This window comes from Amphiura filiformis, chromosome 4 (assembly GCF_039555335.1).
Source record: "Amphiura filiformis chromosome 4, Afil_fr2py, whole genome shotgun sequence".
NCBI lineage: Eukaryota > Metazoa > Echinodermata > Ophiuroidea > Amphilepidida > Amphiuridae > Amphiura > Amphiura filiformis.
Window position 1 is genome coordinate 13,763,416 of NC_092631.1, and position 18,876 is coordinate 13,782,291.

General features: G+C 38.2%; 1 protein-coding gene across 1 annotated transcript in view; it reads right to left on the reverse strand.

The window, feature by feature from the left end:
* Nucleotides 1-18,876, reverse strand: part of LOC140149981 (uncharacterized) — a 33,664-nt gene continuing 14,788 nt past the window's right edge. The window contains 19 exon segments of the mRNA XM_072171983.1: nucleotides 1-3,090; nucleotides 3,883-4,041; nucleotides 4,933-5,131; nucleotides 5,686-5,852; nucleotides 6,385-6,599; nucleotides 6,602-6,636; nucleotides 8,679-8,897; nucleotides 9,657-9,796; nucleotides 10,906-11,139; nucleotides 12,860-13,032; nucleotides 13,616-13,712; nucleotides 14,028-14,065; nucleotides 14,231-14,311; nucleotides 14,723-14,803; nucleotides 14,969-15,049; nucleotides 15,585-15,665; nucleotides 15,954-16,102; nucleotides 17,286-17,417; nucleotides 18,195-18,364. Coding sequence (XP_072028084.1) covers nucleotides 2,683-3,090; nucleotides 3,883-4,041; nucleotides 4,933-5,131; nucleotides 5,686-5,852; nucleotides 6,385-6,599; nucleotides 6,602-6,636; nucleotides 8,679-8,897; nucleotides 9,657-9,796; nucleotides 10,906-11,139; nucleotides 12,860-13,032; nucleotides 13,616-13,712; nucleotides 14,028-14,065; nucleotides 14,231-14,311; nucleotides 14,723-14,803; nucleotides 14,969-15,049; nucleotides 15,585-15,665; nucleotides 15,954-16,102; nucleotides 17,286-17,417; nucleotides 18,195-18,364 — 2,859 coding nt within the window. The 3' untranslated portion in view covers nucleotides 1-2,682.

Below are 18,876 nucleotides of genomic sequence, written 5' to 3' on the forward strand. Positions count from 1 at the left end.
TTACATCATGTTAATGAGATTTGTTTATTTTCAAGATCAAGGTGTTTGAAAGTCAAGGTGATACAATAAGCAGTCAGTACATTGTATTAAATTGTCAAAATTTCTATTTTATCAAAAAATATATATGATGTTCTACTTAAGTTCACACACAGTTCTGTACAGGACGGATTGGATAAAATTCCTCTTTTTTACATTTTTATCATTGGGCTGTTCCATTTAAAATCCACACTACCGCTGTGGAAGATTTAGGAAATATCTTCCACAGAGGGAGAATGAATTTCAAATGGAATTAACATATTAGGCAGTTCTATTCGAAATTCATACACCCTCTGAGAAAGATTCAAACTGAATCTTCCACAGAGGGAGGGTGAGATTCAAAGACTTAGTTAATGTGCTCATTCCATTTGAAATTTGTACTCCTTTTGTGGAAGGTAATTCCAAAATCTTCCACAGGGGTAGTGTGGATTTTAAGTGGAATAGCCCATTCCAGATCAAATTTTGTCATGACTTGCTATACATTTATAATTATACCATAGAGACAGTTCCATTTAAAAGAAGCCATCTTTTGACAATATGTTGCAAACAGCAATAGATTATTACAAACAAATAGCAAACCTAGTTCAGTATTCAAGTTCATTTGTCATTTTCAGAGATTTATTTTGATGAAAGTTCCATTACAATTGAACTTAACAGTTCCAGAGGTATGGTCAATTTAGTGTTGCTCAGGACAATAAAATACAAAGAAGTTGAATACTATATCAAATTATTATCAATACTAAGCAGTTGAATGCTTCATATTGAATACTAAGCAGTTGAATGCTTTATATTGAGTGCTAAGCAGTTGAATGATTTATATTGAATACTAAGCAGTTGAATGATTTATATTGCATACTAAGCAGTTGAATGCATTGTATTGAATACTAAGCAGTTGAATGCTTCATATTGAAATGCTTTATATTGAATGCTAAGCAGTTGAATGATTTATATTGAATACTAAGCAGTTGAATGATTTATATTGAATACTAAGCAGTTGAATGCATTGTATTGAATACTAAGCAGTTGAATGGTTTGTATTGAATACTAAGCAGTTGAATGCTTTATATTGAATACTAAGCAGTTGAATGCTTTATCTCGAAATCCATATTAGCAATAGCAACAAGCCACTTTGTTTAGCTTGATCACATCACATAATTATGAGGTCAACTATTTTTGACGAACATAGCATTTTAGGACGGAGAATGAAGAGAGTCCCAAAAACAGTTTTTACTGGGCAGGCCAACTCGACTACCAGGCAAAATCAACCATGCTGCCTCAAACCCTAGCCTCATCCTATCTCTAACCCTAACCCTTTTTTTGCCCGTTTAACACCCAATTAATTCACTTTGATAAAGAACCCCTAAAAATTGTGTAAAATTATGAATTTCTGTGGTGCAGGTTTGCAAGAAAACATACTGGGCCAAAATGATGCATACCAGTGATTTTGTTTACCATTGCGCTCCTTCTGATCCCAATATATACACATCCCTGACAGGACCTCCTGCAAAAACTACTGTACTTTTAACTTAATACACACACTTCACACAGTCTTCAAGCAAGTTTTGAACACCAAATATATAAAAGTTATGGACGGAAGCAAAATATACTGTACATTTGAAATATAAAACTACTGAGGACTTAGTTAATAAACAAAAAAATAAAAATACAATATTGTTCCACATTTTTATCACTTTGGTGCACTGATTGGGCAATTTCCATACTCAAGATGACTAAAATATTACAAGCAATTCATGCATTGAAAGTTTGTTATCTAAAATTTTCAGTTTTCAATATTTAACTAAAACATGATAAAAAGATAAAAATGTTTTTACAGAAAAGTTGATAAACAAAAGTCTGTACAATCAAATTTAACTAACTTTTAAAAAGTTATATTATTGAAATACAATGTAAAATTCATAACAACGTGAATACGCTGTAACATTTAAGATGGCTTTTGTGGCATTTGTTCAATTTGTCGCATAATTTTGAGTCCAATATTTTATTTACATTTCAAAAATAGTTCTATTTATAATACCTTAAAACTTTAAATGCCTTAAAATTAGAAAAAAAATGTCATATTTATTTCAAATATTTCACCTGAGTCTTTGGTTCATTGGTCAAATTAAGTTAAAATATAAATGTAATAAAAAAGATGAAATGACAATGAATTGCAATTTACTTCATGAACTATCTTTTTTAAAATATTTTGAATATCCAAATTTAAAAATAAGGTATATATGACTGATGACTGGTCCCAAATTCTGATTGTGGACATGGTGTTATATGAACACCAAAAGTGGTAGTGCAGACTTTAAAAAAGACCACTTTTTATGTCAAAATGCATATAATGATACCATTTTATAGCAGTATAGTTCAGATTTTGGACTGTGTATGGTCTGTTTATGTGGCCATTATAATTTTACTGAATGTATTCCTCCTTTTTCTAGGGAGCACCGACCATCCAGACAGGGATGGCTAGACATCGCAATTTAAAAACGCAGACAATGCAAAAATTGTGAGTTGGCGGCAGAATTAAAAAAACAGATTTCCATGTAAAAGTGGTGATTTCACTCCAATGAAAGATGCAAGCACCCGGTATCCTGAAATATTGCCTGATATGATATAGGAAAATAAGTCCATAGGCATTTACAGCTCTGTGATATTATCAGCTGATCCTGCAGTAGGCACTACTTTCTTTACTCCAGACCGTGGTCTACCGGACGATGGCCTCTCTTTTAGCTTTGGTGATTTGGGTTCAGCTAAAGAAGAGTAAGACGATGCCTTGGACAAAGACACTGCTGGATGCGCTGGACCCAAGGAAGCTTCTGATGGCATTCTTTCACCAAGATTGACTCCAGGAGTAGCCGGAATATGAAGCATGTCTTGCGAGCCGATTCCACCGACTGTTTTGGGACGAGGGCGCATTATACTTTCCGCAGATCCCATCCAATTGGTGGTAACTGGTTGCTGATTTTTCTCCATGCCACTTGCTCCTTGGTGGAGGGCTGCTTTGAGGTCCTTGTCCATGCCAACGACTCCCATCTCTCCAAATACCTGTTTAACAGAAGACAAGTTGGTGTAAAAACTTGTATATTTATCACCTCAAGAGGAGCGAAGGGGGAAGAGGGCAAGTTGCACTCCATGACTCAAAATACCAAGACAAAAGGCTTTCAATACCAAGACAAAATTACACTGCGACAAAATTGCCAAAAAGTGGTAATGGCCATAATTTTGGCCCATTTTAGCATTAAAATTGCAGCATTCATTACTGGTGGTATTGGACATTGTATTGAATATTGCAATATCATTATGGTGAAAATATGTTGACGTTTAGTCCTCCCACTCCCCCACTTGTTAGATTTTCGAGTGCCCTGCCGAAAAACAATGGGGTTAACATTTCGCGTCAATATATTTCTATATTCCACATTTCCGCCCTGGGATGATTGGGAAATTGATGGTCCTGGTAAGCCGGCCTACTGCTCACAGAGGACAAACAAGGTGTACCTAAAGATTATTTTGCCATGCTTACTGCAAACTTTGATTTACAGTGTATGCTTATCGGTGATCTGCATGTTATACACTGTGGCTTTAATGTACCCCATGTACTACAGGCGCAAACCACCCATCCATCAGCCTGCACCCCTGACTATTACTAAGACCTTACCTCAACAATGCCTCCATCAGGGAGTCTTAAGAAGTGTCTGTGTAGTTCTCTTAGTCCATCTAAATGTAGTGTATGGATTGACACATGAGTTGTCACTTCTGTCTTGCCCCCTACTCTGTTAAAGCTCTCCCTATCCCCAACCACCCCTCCACCTACACCCCTGACTATTACTAAGACCTTACCTCAACAATGCCTCCATCAGGGAGTCTTAAGAAGTGTCTGTGTAGTTCTCTTAGTCCATCTAAATGTAGTGTATGGATAGACACATGAGTTGTCACTTCTGTCTTGCCACCTCCTCTATTAATGCTCTCCCCATCATCATCCATGTACCCTTCTTCATCCTAAAAATACAAAGGATAAGAATTATTGGATCGGAGTCACCATATGTGTAGCATCTTTGGGGTGAAGAAATTTGCCACACCCCTCTAGGATGACGTCAGATGGAACATTCAGAGTTTATCTCTGCCGGCAACTATAGTGACATCTCATCCCATCTGATTCAAAGACATTCATTTTGTGTCACATATTTGCAAACTTATAACTTGATTGAAAAGCAAATCTAACTTTTACAATGTAAACCAGCTAAAAGTGGCAACTTTGTTTCCCATCAGTATCATGGTTTTTTTTTGGTGGTTTTTTTTTTTTTTTGGGGGGGCAGGAATTTTAATGCATTTTGTTTGAATGTCAAAATTGCTCAATAAATTTTCTTTGTCATATATTTTGCTTAGCAATATGCTATAAAATCAATAAATCTTAAAACTTTCAATTTTCATATCTAACCTACTTCACACTGATTTGAAATTAAACATTTGTGATTTGAGGCATACGTTATCATAAATCACAATTCTAAAAAATCCAACAAAAAAAAAACCGCATAACAATTTGTTTTTAGGCTGCTGAAGGAAACAACCTTTTTTATTTATCCTAAACTGCATGTAAAATGAGCACCTCTTACTTTATGACTAATTTTGTATTCTATTGGGCTATTCTATTCTAAATCTGCCATAACCCGGTGGAAGATTGGCATTGGAATTGGCTAGAGTTAATTATTCTGAAACCCATACTCCCCCTGTATTGTGGCTTTACACAACTGGTGTATTTCATATGGAAGATACCCAATCGTTTATTCTTTTTGAAAACCATACTCCCTCTTTAGAAAACTAGCTAAATTTTCCACAGTGGGTGTGTGGATTTCAAATAGAATAGCCTGTTGCTCACATTTGTTATTTTACCTGATCATCTTCTTGCCAGATATAATCATACACAGCCACTTTCCTCCTCTCCCCTTCCTCTCCTCTCCATTGCTCAGATTTCTTACAGATGTGTGATAATTCCTGGTTACTGATCTCCAAATCATACGGGATGAAGAAATCATCCTCAGGAGCATGCAGACGATGGTAGATGTCAAGCATACGACCATTGTTGTGAAGTCTGTTGGACAGAAATAATAAAGTTTGATGTGAATCAATTAAATAAAAAAATAACAAGTAGGAAAATGACCTCAAGTGACCCCCGATTAATTTTTTACTTCACACCTATAAATTAACATCACACATGTCAATGTCACTAAGGGTCATTGTGTCCGAGTCCCATTGAAATCCATCAAAGCATGTGGGAGATATCCACTAAAGAAGACAGGGTTAACATTTTTTGCAAAAGCTTAACATATTCTCCACACGCACATAGCTAAGCCCACAACACCCATAGATACCACAAAATACCACAAAGATAACCACAGTGCATGCATGAATCCCCTGTGATGAGATGATGCAATCACCCTAAGTGCGATATGCTCAGGGAATTGCTGGCCGGGCCAGCGCAACCCCTGTGGTTTACCGGCCGGTGATTGTGTGCTTGGTATGCGAGGGGTCTAAGGTTTGAATTCCGGGGGTGCTAAGTGACTTCTTTGTTCATCTTCTCTCCGTTTTTGTTTCTTCAAAAATAATTTCTTACATTCCTCAAGTTAATCCCTCTCTCATTCTTACCTTAGGAAATACATATAGAAGATGACACCAGAGAAGAACATGAGGAAGAAATAGATGGGCACAGTGAGTAGGATGCCCATTAAACCAGTGCCATGAGTACGCTCAAAATGGAAATACAACTTGGCAGCGTCTGCTACTGGTTCATCTCCTACTTCGTAATCATAACGCTGTAATAAAAAAGCAAGAAATTCAATTGCTGTAACAATATGAAATTAGCTGGATTGGATAAGAGTAAGGTTAGGGTTAGGTTTTAGGGTTAGGTTTACTTTTAAGGCTAAGAATTAGGTTCTACGGTTAGGGTTTAGGTTAGGAATTGGGCCATTCCCGTTGAAATAAGACCTTAACCTTCCACACAGGGGGTGTAGATTTCAAATGGAGTCACCCAATTAGGTAGCTCTATTTCAAATGCACACTCCCTGTGTGGAAGATTAAGGTCATGTCTTCCATAGAGGGTGTATGGATATTTTGAATGGCAGCATAGAATTTGACACACTTATCAATAATAATTTTTCTCCCTTGAATTCTGCTACTTTTAGTAAAATATGCATCAAATGATAATTGTTACATATGACAGCATCCCTGCAGTCATGAATATGGATTTTTAAGCAATTCCGATCGAGTTCTCATTGGTGCTTACATGCTGAGATTGAAAAAAAAAAATCTGACCGTTCAACCCAAACAACATTTTATTGGACTTACCCCAAGTGGTGCATCAACAATAGCAATCAGCACAGGATCCAAGAATGTGTGCAATCCATACACGATGACAAACTTGCAGAAGAGATCGGGAAAGCTTCCTAAGACCTTCTGACATGCCCAGCAAGATCCCACAAGCAATGCTAGGATTAATATATTCATCAGAGGGCCTAGGATTACCACGGCAACCTCCTCACGAGTGTGGAGGAGAGAGACTAGTAGTTGAGATTGACACTGTATGGAAGAAATTCAAACCTGGAAAAGAAAAACCAGAAAGAAATGTTTAGTATATGTTATGGTGGTTTCATACAGGGTGTATCAAAATGATTGGTACCGACGACTTTTCATTTTTACCGATTTTTTAAACTATTTTTTGTACCAGTTTGGGGTAAATTGTTTACATATTTGTAATTATAGTAGTTTTATCTTCTCTAAGAATTTTAGATCATAAAGATAGCACATTTTGTTCAGAAGTTACATGATTCTAAAGGAAAGTAGGTGTTTTTACATTTTTCATTGTAACGCAGGATCAGTAGCGCACCATTTTCAAAGCTCTATTTTACTACAAATACCTTGTGAGAAGGATATATTGAAAATCATGGAAATGTTTAATTTTTCCTTGCCTATTTCTTCATTCATATATATTAATGTTCCAATCAATATTTATTGGTTGAGAGTAATATTATTGACTTGAATAATTTAGGTGGGGTGAAATAAGTTTGTGAATCACTGAACACCTTCCAGGGTGGTAACTTAAATTGTAGTATTGAGATTACTATTAAGTAGATGGTGTGGCAGAATGGTTATAGACTACTGTTGACAGTGTAGGTTAGGTTAGACCTGGTAAAAGTATTCAACAGTATTCCACACTTTAGCGTGCATTCATAGTAAAGAATCGCTGGTTGACAGGAAGCCTTGGAGAAGTGCAGAGAAGATTTTGAAGACAGTTTTCAAGCGCAAGGAGTATCTCATGCAAACGTGATATAACTTGCAATGTGTCACAATTTGATATGGGCAGTTACAGAACGGATTCATCCCAGGTGTTAAGTTCATTCAAGATAGGGCTACACCTCATACTGTCAGAGTCATAAGGCAGGGACTTCAGGAACTATCTTTCTAAAAGCATGTGTAAAGCAATTTTTTGTTATGTAGACTGAGGTGAGATATTGAAGAGCATGTATGCAATAAATAGTTCAAGCAGTGAACCTTTTCATCTTGTGTTGTAGTAAAGCCATGATTACGTCGATCTTCGTTTAACTGACAATAGCTCCCAGATGCATCAATCAATCATCTTCAGATTATTGGATCAATAAGTTAACATATGCCCCTTTCTATTTATAGTACAAAAACTATACTAATTAGCAATTTTATATTTTTGATATATTTTTGAAAATGTCACATAGCCCGGTACCAATCATTTTGATACACCCTGTACTATCCTGCTGCTTGCAGTTGAACAGTGTGACGTTCATCGTGCGGTTGCATTTTTCTGTACGAGGCAGTCACCAAGTGGAATGCCACTCAGCAGCAGTATGACTCTGAAAGCCAGTGCTGTCTAACTTTGCTCATTGGCCCAAAATCATCTCCTTTGCCATACCTTGGTGTGGCAAATGATTTGCCACTTAGAGTGATCAATATATCAATTGCGAACTGATGTGAAATCATAGCAGCAAAGTGGCAACGGGCATGACAGTGTGAAACCAGCATTACACAACTACATGTATGAAAACATGCTATGATTTTTTTAAAGCTCAGTTACATAAACAAGTACTCCTCTGCAGAGAATGGTGATTATTATTGATAAAAGTAGCCTAAAACAACTTCATAAAACCATAGCATCATCCACATGGCCCTAAAGGTTTGATTATATATGTGTACATCAAGGATGCACTTGTTTGCTGCTGCATGCGTCTCTTTTTACATAATAGTTATTTTTATAGGAATAAATACCAGACTCATCTCAAGTGGAGGTCACTCCAAATCATCCACAAGTCACAACATGACTCAGGAATACAGGGAACTTTCCCAAACCATGTGACTTGGGGATAATTTGAAGTGTTGTCCATTTGAAATGAGTCTCTTCTTTTTATTCCTAGCTATAAATATGTTAAGACACAAGTCCTTTTGATATGGATGGACACATATCATCTATCAGAGATATGGTAGAGATGATGGCTGAAGGGGATTAAGCTTAAAATTGCTGAGAGATCTAAAAGCTTTATTTTCATTAAGTTACTCAGCAGATTATATCATGTAATTAACCAATCATTGTACAAAAGGCAGTTGTTGAGACTTACTTGCTGATAGGAATGTTGATGATATTCAGGAATATCCACTGGCCTACGTAATGCAAGTATACACGCATGAAGAAGATTAAACAAAGCAGAATAAGAAGAGTCCAGAATTCCCTTGACCTCCACTGAGATAAACCCAGCTCAGAGAACAACTGTCTGGACACATACTGGACCTTCTCTTGACCTTCACGATGGATGTGACCTTTGGTGGAAAATGGCTTCCTGTCATGGCAAAATGGAGAAGTGTTGGTGGTAAATTATAGCTCATGAACATAAATCACTATGTGCATAACTTGATATTAAATCTATACAGCAACAGAACTCATCCTGCTCTATTACCCTACCCCTTGATATCATTTGTGGTTGGATTGTAGTAAAGATGGCAGTTATGTATTTAGGTGGTAGGTGGGATTAAATTAGGGGTTCATTCATATATTATTGTAGCCCCCATAAATATTGTTTATGCCCGGCTCTCAACCAATCATGCACGCTGTTATATACCGCATATGTATGAACACTTTTAAGTGAATAATCCTGGTTTTTATTGCTTAGAACAATTGAACACAATCAGTTCTGCCTGGGCAGCACAGCCAACCTTGCAGTTGGGTTTTGAAGAGCCATCCCTTAATAATATTTCTTTTGCTCAGTGAGACAGCAGACTACTAAGCAACTATCAATTACATAAAGAGCATGTGTGCACAATGGGCTATTCCAGTTGAAATCCATACCCCCCCCCCTTCATGGAAGACATGACCTTAATCTCCCACACAGGGAGTGTAAATTTCAAATAGAGTCACCCATTCAGGTAACTTCATTTGAAATCCACACTCTCTGTGTGGAAGATTATAAGGTCATGTCTTCCATAGGGGGTGTATGGATTTCATATGGAATAGCCCAGTTCTTTTGTAAAAAAGATAAATTCAGTTTTTACACGGAACGCCAATAAAATATTACAAATTCAACATGGAAACATGTACATACTGTACAGCAAATGAGTGTGTATCCAGTTGTTCTAGATATGTGAGCTTCTTCCTTCGTTTCTTCTGTGATAACAATGCCGTCTTGGGAAGCATGGTATACAGACGACGCATGTAGTCTGTAGCTGGAGGGTTCATGTGATGCTGAAATGAAATTCAATCAATTAATTAATCAATCAATCAATCAATCAATTTATCAACTAATTCATCAATCAATATAATCTTGCTGTTTAATGCATTTCTCTTAAATCATGGAATAACTCATTGCATTTTTCTGCAGCTTTTTCAGTATGTTAAATTAAGCAGTACAACACACAACCATGTCAATCACATATATAACTCTTGACTGAATAATTTTGATCATGCACTTTTTGTTAAGCAATCGACTGTTATGAGAAGCTTATACACATGCTGCTGTAAGCTTACTATAGTGGAAATTTCATTTGAATGAACACAGCTGCCAACAATGTGATGATCATCGGCAGTGGTGTGCGCAAAGGGGGGGGGGCAGGGGGGGAACAGGCCCCCACTTTTGTTGGTCAATTGGGGGATTCGGCGAAAAAACATCAAAATTTGCCCCCTCAAAATAGGATTCCTTGGCCTTTTAAGACTCCATTCGGAGGAATTGAACAACCTGGCCCCCCACTTTCAATATGCTGCGCACGCCAATGATCATCCGCGTACAATGTGCGATGAATGCCCGTGTGAAGTGAATCCAACCATGCCAACTCATGATCGGTTAGTATTTTCACTAAGTAGCCAAGGTTGTGCGTTCCTGTGGGATTGTGTACAGCTATTGGCAGCAGTGTTCATTCAAATGAAATGTCTACTGTAAGTGTTCCACAATGGACACAAATTAGTTAACCCATAGTTATATTCTCCCTTTAAAGTTGCTCTTTTCTTTACCCCTCAATGCAAGTGCTACTGCATTGTATTAGGCAAAAAAAAAAAGGTTTGTCTCAAAGCTCATACAGCAGCATTTGTAAAATTGTGAGATTTGGAAAAAAAGAAATGCGGATTTTTTTTTTTATTTCAATTTTTTATTTTATTTTAGTTTTTCCAGAAAAATTCGGCGAAAATCAGATTTTTTTCTCCAAGTACCATGAAAAAAGTCGGGAATATAGAAAAAAAAAATCGCATTTCGCATTTGTTTTCAAATCACTCGTGAGCTTTGAGACAACTTTTTTTTTTTTTTGGCCTTACAACAATGTTTTATCAGCACTGTTTAATTTTCAACTTCCTCCAAATCTTACCTTATAATACAGTCCTGGTTCTCCTTTGACTGCCATAAACCCATCATCCAACCTCCTGACATCATCATCATCTGAGTTGTCTGAATCCCAGTCAAGGCGACTACCCTTGGCCGTCTCCAGCAGCTTGCGGGAGTTGTAGACAGTCGTTGGTGCCTGGGTAGCGCCACCACCACGCTGCTGATTCGCATTACCACGGTAACGGAGCTTACCCTTCATGGAATCAGTGTCTGTATCCTGTGAATCAAATGAGTATTTCATCAAAATTAGATATACCTTGAACAATAATATCAGTAAAATATGTGACAATGTCTGGTGCATGGGAGCCAAAGGAGGCATTTTTGAAAATTGAGTTACTGTAATTATTACATTATACATACAATAGGCTATCATTTACTGAAAACACAAAAGGCCTAGCATACTTGGTTCTAAAGTTTTTTGATGTCTATTTTCTTATGTATTTTATTGCTTTTTTATTCCATATTTTTACCTTTATCTCAGTTTCAAATTTGCCGCCTTTGGCCCCCATGGACCAGATTGTGTCACATATTACAAATTGTGCAAGGAACACACATGAAGCACTTTGATACAATTCAAGTGCAATCCTTGCGCAGAATTAAAAACACAGTTCATGACCTTAGACATGGAAGGAAGCTAAAGCATTTAGTTCATTTCAGTACATTAATAAAGAAAATCACTTCCCCCCCCCCATTTTTGTCTATGGATATTTGTTTTATATTTTTTTTCAGTTTGTTCACCGCTGGTTTTCTTTTAGTGTGCCTCATTTCGCAGTACAAAGACAATCAATAATTTTAGCTCACATTAAATCATATTGTTTCATCAAACTCTATTGGTAAAGCACACAAAACAATACTAGCAAACAAAACAATAAGAGTACTGTAAAATAAAAGTACACTATATTGCCACAACACATTATATGTAGAATGCAAATAATAATTTTGAGGAACACTATTTTGCTATCCAGGAGGGACATTCAAACATAGCAGAGTTCACCAAAGGTCGGTATGCACAAAAGAGTTAGACCTGGTCTAAGCGAAATTTAGTTCCACCAGGAATGGTCCTTTACAATTATTTTCTGCATAGAGTAGGTGGCAAATTCTAAAGATTTAAATGTAAAGTTCAAAAATAATACAAAATGACTTAGGCAAATGTATAGGAAAAGGTCCTTTCTCCTGGGACTAAATTCCACTTAGACCAGGTTTAACTTTAGACCCGGTCTAACTCTTTTGTGCATACGGACCAAATTGGGTCTTATCTTTTTAATGTCAATAAGTCCCAATGAACACACTTGGTGTGATGTCACTTAGTACCAACCAATCACAAAATATGTAAAGCACACTTGGCAAAGGTGCTTTGCCCACCTGCAGTTACGTCATCAGATATTTAGAGAATAAATGATAGGATTTTGTCTTTTGCCTATCCAATATCGTGTCATAATGGATGGGCTGGCCAATATTTTGAGTACACTACGAAAAAAATATTGGCTAGCCCATCCATTATGACACGATATTGATAGGCAAAAGACAAAAATCCTATCTTTATTCTCATTCTTATTCAGTTTTAATGTAATTTTGCGAGAAAAACTGCCCTTTTTCAGAAAAACATAAAGTTACTTTTGTGAGGACATCCCCGTTGTTTTAAATGAACGAAACCATCACGAACATCTAAGCCGCCGAATCGCTTTCTTAGTTCTCGCACATGTATTACGCGAATGCATTATCGCGCGATCATTGAGGAGCAACAAGCGTGCCGCCGTTGCGTGGCGGCGCGCGCCATGACTAATATCACTATCAACTATTGCGAGATATTATACACCAGAAAACCAATCAAATTACATGAATTCTTTACAAGACGCACCCACTGAATAAGAATTATTCATGATGCTGTACAAGCCCACCCTCTAATTACTAGTCGACCAAAGAATAGTGTCACTCACCTCCTTAACCTTTGGTATGCTACTATGATCACTGATACTCTTCTGACTTCCCATAGAATCACTACCCTGACGTTTACCCACACTGCCAGAATCAGATGAGCCGGATGCTTTATTCACATCACTACCAGTACTTAGACTGGTTTGAGAGGAATTCACATTTGCCTGGATACCACCTAGTAGAGAAAAGGATGGAAAATGAAGTGTAAAGGACAATGAATTATCTTGAATTTTTACAATCTTACACACAGTTTGTTAAGCAGTATTATAAAACTTATATTAACTTATCAGTCATGATATTTGTTGGTCTGCCTGCTTTGTACATTTACTCATCAGGTAAATAGTGATGCCACAACATATATTTACAAGCCTGTAGATAAATTTAAGACGGGTCAGAGGGGAGCAAAACCTAGCCATACTGGCACTAACATATTGAGACAAATAAAGCTGCTGCACTTGAAAGATGGTATGGGTCCTATAAAGGAGATACCAAGGCTTGATGTAAGAGGTGTCATTTCTGTTCCATGTACTGATTGTTCCCTGGAGGAAAATACCCAAAACTTTCATTTTTATATATTATTGGCCTTAACTCAAGAACCGCAAGACCCATGGAAATATAAATGACTTGACTCTAACCTGTGGATCCATTCAGGTCAGGCTGTGACCCCATGATAGGTGCGTCCCCATCAATAGCTTCCTCCGCTCCTTTGGTACGGTCTGGGTAATTGAAAACCTATGTGTGTTTGTTTGTTTACTAACCTGTAGATCCATTCAGGTCAGGTTGTGACCCCATGATAGGTGCGTCCCCATCAATAGCTTCCTCCGCTCCTTTGGTACGGTCTGGGTAATTGACAACCTATGTGTGTTTGTTTGTTTACTAACCTGTAGATCCATTCAGGTCAGGTTGTGACCCCATGATAGGTGCGTCCCCATCAATAGCTTCCTCCGCTCCTTTGGTACGGTCTGGGTAATTGACAAGCTATGTGTGTTTGTTTGTTTACTAACCTGTAGATCCATTCAGGTCAGGTTGTGACCCCATGATAGGTGCGTCCCCATCAATAGCTTCCTCCGCCCCTTTGGTACGGTCTGGGTAATTGACAACCTATGTGTGTTTGTTTGTTTACTAACCTGTAGATCCATTCAGGTCAGGTTGTGACCCCATGATAGGTGCGTCCCCATCAATAGCTTCCTCCGCTCCTTTGGTACGGTCTGGGTAATTGACAACCTATGTGTGTTTGTTTGTTTACTAACCTGTAGATCCATTCAGGTCAGGTTGTGACCCCATGATAGGTGAGTCCCCATCGATAGCTTCCTCCGCCCCTTTAGTACGGTCTGGGTAATTGACAAGCTATGTGTGTTTGTTTGTTTACTAACCTGTAGATCCATTCAGGTCAGGTTGTGACCCCATGATAGGTGCGTCCCCATCAATAGCTTCCTCCGCTCCTTTGGTACGGTCTGGGTAATTGACAAGCTATGTGTGTTTGTTTGTTTACTAACCTGTAGATCCATTCAGGTCAGGTTGTGACCCCATGATAGGTGCGTCCCCATCAATAGCTTCCTCCGCCCCTTTAGTACGGTCTGGGTAATTGACAAGCTATGTGTGTTTGTTTGTTTACTAACCTGTAGATCCATTCAGGTCAGGTTGTGACCCCATGATAGGTGCGTCCCCATCGATAGCTTCCTCCGCCCCTTTAGTACGGTCTGGGTAATTGACAAGCTATGTGTGTTTGTTTGTTTACTAACCTGTAGATCCATTCAGTTCAGGTTGTGACCCCATGATAGGTGCGTCCCCATCAATAGCTTCCTCCGCCCCTTTAGTACGGTCTGGGTAATTGACAAGCTATGTGTGTTTGTTTGTTTACTAACCTGTAGATCCATTCAGGTCAGGTTGTGACCCCATGATAGGTGCGTCCCCATCAATAGCTTCCTCCGCTCCTTTGGTACGGTCTGGGTAATTGACAAGCTATGTGTGTTTGTTTGTTTACTAACCTGTAGATCCATTCAGTTCAGGTTGTGACCCCATGATAGGTGCGTCCCCATCAATAGCTTCCTCCGCCCCTTTAGTATGGTCTGGGTAATTGACAACCTATGTGTGTTTGTTTGTTTACTAACCTGTAGATCCATTCAGGTCAGGTTGTGACCCCATGATAGGTGCATCCCCATCAATAGCTTCCTCTGCCCCTTTAGTACGGTCTGGGTAATTGACAAGCTATGTGTGTTTGTTTGTTTACTAACCTGTGGATCCATTCAGGTCAGGTTGTGACCCCATGATAGGTGCGTCCCCATCGATAGCTTCCTCCGCTCCTTTGGTACGGTCTGGGTAATTGACAAGCTGTGTGTGTTTGTTTGTTTACTAACCTGTAGATCCATTCAGGTCAGGTTGTGACCCCATGATAGGTGCGTCCCCATCGATAGCTTCCTCTGCCCCTTTAGTACGGTCTGGGTAATTGACAACCTATGTGTGTTTGTTTGTTTACTAACCTGTAGATCCATTCAGGTCAGGTTGTGACCCCATGATAGGTGCGTCCCCATCAATAGCTTCCTCCGCCCCTTTGGTACGGTCTGGGTAATTGACAAGCTGTGTGTGTTTGTTTGTTTACTAACCTGTAGATCCATTCAGGTCAGGTTGTGACCCCATGATAGGTGCTTCCCCATCAATAGCTTCCTCCGCCCCTTTTAGTACGGTCTGGGTAATTGACAACCTATGTGTGTTTGTTTGTTTACTAACCTGTAGATCCATTCAGGTCAGGTTGTGACCCCATGATAGGTGCGTCCCCATCAATAGCTTCCTCCGCCCCTTTAGTACGGTCTGGGTAATTGACAACCTATGTGTGTTTGTTTGTTTACTAACCTGTAGATCCATTCAGGTCAGGTTGTGACCCCATGATAGGTGCGTCCCCATCGATAGCTTCCTCCGCCCCTTTAGTACGGTCTGGGTAATTGACAAGCTATGTGTGTTTGTTTGTTTACTAACCTGTAGATCCATTCAGGTCAGGTTGTGACCCCATGATAGGTGCGTTCCCATCAATAGCTTCCTCCGCCCCTTTAGTACGGTCTGGGTGATTGACAAGCTTTGTGTGTTTGTTTGTTTACTAACCTGTAGATCCATTCAGGTCAGGTTGTGACCCCATGATAGGTGCGTCCCCATCAATAGCTTCCTCCGCCCCTTTAGTACGGTCTGGGTAATTGACAAGCTGTGACGTAAACTGTAACTCTACTTCATATTCTTTCTGTCCAACAAGATACCTGGAAATGAATTCAAAATGCACATAAATAATGAGTACATGTATCTGATGTATCAGATGAGTAAATTCTCAGCAAGGTCCCTTTGTACTTGCTGATGGGCATGCCCTGCTTATTGTATGTAAAGAACTGGGCTATGTGATGTCACATGGCTTCTTCAACAAATGAGTTGCAATATTTCATGATTTGATTCAATTAACCTATCAGGACCCTCACTTCCATATGTACTCAGTAGTTACTAGTCAGTACAATCATAACACCAGCAAAAAAAAAGTGAAGGAGCATGCCTTATCCGACTATGAACAAAAAAGTGGGACTCAAAATATAAAGACAATTTAGAACCACCATGTGTACAAAAATTCCTGGGCTATTTATTAACATAAGATTTATGAATGTGCTTTTATATCAGATACTCTTATTGATAATATTAATTTTGTGGTTTTTTTTCTAACATTGACATAATTTAGCTACCAACAGGTAACATGTATACAAATTTGTTCTTATCTCTGCTAACTTGATATCTTTAATTAAAGAAACTAATATAGTCCTATAAAGTTGTGAAAATCGGAGTACTATTTTTCATCTTGGCAAGTCAGTGATGCCAACAAGTACATCACCGAGTTCAGCTTCAAATCGCTAGCATTTGTTCCAAGTGCTGCAAAAAACACCAAGAGTATCTCACCAAGATTAAAAATAGTATAGCAGCTTTAGTGATCCCAAAATTGATCTACATCGCAACTTGGTAACTTAAAAAAATGCAGTGATTTATAGTATGCTACGCACAGGCACAATGCCTAAATATTGATCCACAAGCCTCAGCACACTTTACAGGTTGTCGCTGACCACTATGGCCCGCATCATTCCATAAGCCATTTAACAACAACAAAGGGACTTTGCAGCTTCAAGAGCGCACACCCTAGGCATTCCACAAATGACATCGCAACCAGGATCAGCTCCCCGAGTTTCTTAGGGATATAACAAGACAATTAGCAGTAAGTTCCTTGTCCAGGGGAATTTCAAGCAAACTCAATTTTCCACGAGAGCATACAAAACCACCACCAGGGTTTGAAACCACAATCTCTCGCACCATAGTCGAACACCTTATCGATTGAGCTAACTTGACTGCCTTAAAGCTAAGTTGTATATCAGATTGGAGTAGATTTTGAGCCACCTTGTTTTGACTTACCTTGGCAATTTGATAACTTCAAAGTAGACATTACATAACCAGTGATCAATATCAGATGCCAGCAGTTTCTCAACCTGAACATGTCTGTCAATACGAGGATCCATCTCTCCACGCAACATTGGAGTCTTGTATCTACAGAAAAAAATGAAATTTAGGTGTAAAGAAAAATCTAGTTTGTTACCTGTACAAATTTGGCAGCAAATTGAGTGCATTTTAATTGTTACTTTAAAATATGATGCTTCAAACTATCCTACTAAATAGTTTTGTTTATATTTGATTAAAAACTCTTTTTAAAGAGTAAACAACACATCTGGATTTATTCATAAAGTGTTTTGCAGCAAGCTCAACATTTTATGGCAAAACATAATCCATGATAATTAAAGTTTCCAACTCCCCAAGTTCCAGATCAGTGTAAAATAACATTGTAATGTCAGGGCATAGTAACCGATCCAAATCCTAGTATAAATAATTAGTAATTGCTGGCAATAGTTAATGCACAAAAAACTGATATTGCCTGCAGAGTTGGCCTGGCCAACCATGCTAAGTCTTTAAGACAGCATTCAAGATCCAACTTGTATTTGGTGGCCATTGGTGTGAGAAAAATATTTAGGTGTGAAAATAATCCAAAATGTTGTTTTCTAAGGTAAATTTACCTGTATTTTATGATTTTGGCACTTTTAAGTGTCCAAGTTGTACAATTTTTGACATTTTAAGGTCAATCTTGCAAACCGTTTGGCGCATTGCATGACTAACAGGTTTTTTAAAGGTGCACTTTTACATATTTATGTGGGCGTAAACTGAGACTTTATTGACGCGCACAGTAAAAATAACCAAATAAAGCTGGCCTACTACAAGCTGATCATAGTATAGAAGATTACGAGACAACAACTGTACAATGTGTGTACTTACTTTCCTTGAATGATATTAAACTGTTCATCACATATTGGGAACACTCCCCATGATACCACTTTATCTATTGGTAGGAGAGAACCTCGCAGCAGAAACAATTCAAACATGACCATCATACCAGGTCTGACATCAGGTTTGGATGGGCACACTGTGAACAGACTCTGATCCACCTGAGAAATATAGATGATTTGTATTAAATTACTGATAAAAGTATTGGTAATATATAAATTATGATCAACATAAATCATTCATAACCTCATTAATAAACGCGATGCGTGCGATCCAATTACATTTAGTTATTTGTGAAAACGTGAACGCAAATCGAGGTCATTAATAACTCACAATTGAACCGCAAAATGCGTAATTGTTCCAATGGCGCACACAATTGACCGGCGTTTGCGTGTTGTTGTGCGTCAAACAAACTGCAGCGCTGGCCGCCAGTATTTGGATTGCGTGCTACCATATTTGCACAGATTGTGATACGCACTTTTGTTATTGGTCGTCCTGTTTTAGCCTGATCGATTTTTGGAAAGGGAAGATGTAAAAATCATCTATTTTTATAAACTTTTGAGCAAAATTTTGTGTTATTTTGTAAGGTGAAGAGATTAAAGTGACAGTTATGAATGAGGTTAATAACTTTGCATCGGTAATATGTCGGCATTGTGAAAAATCTAAACATTTT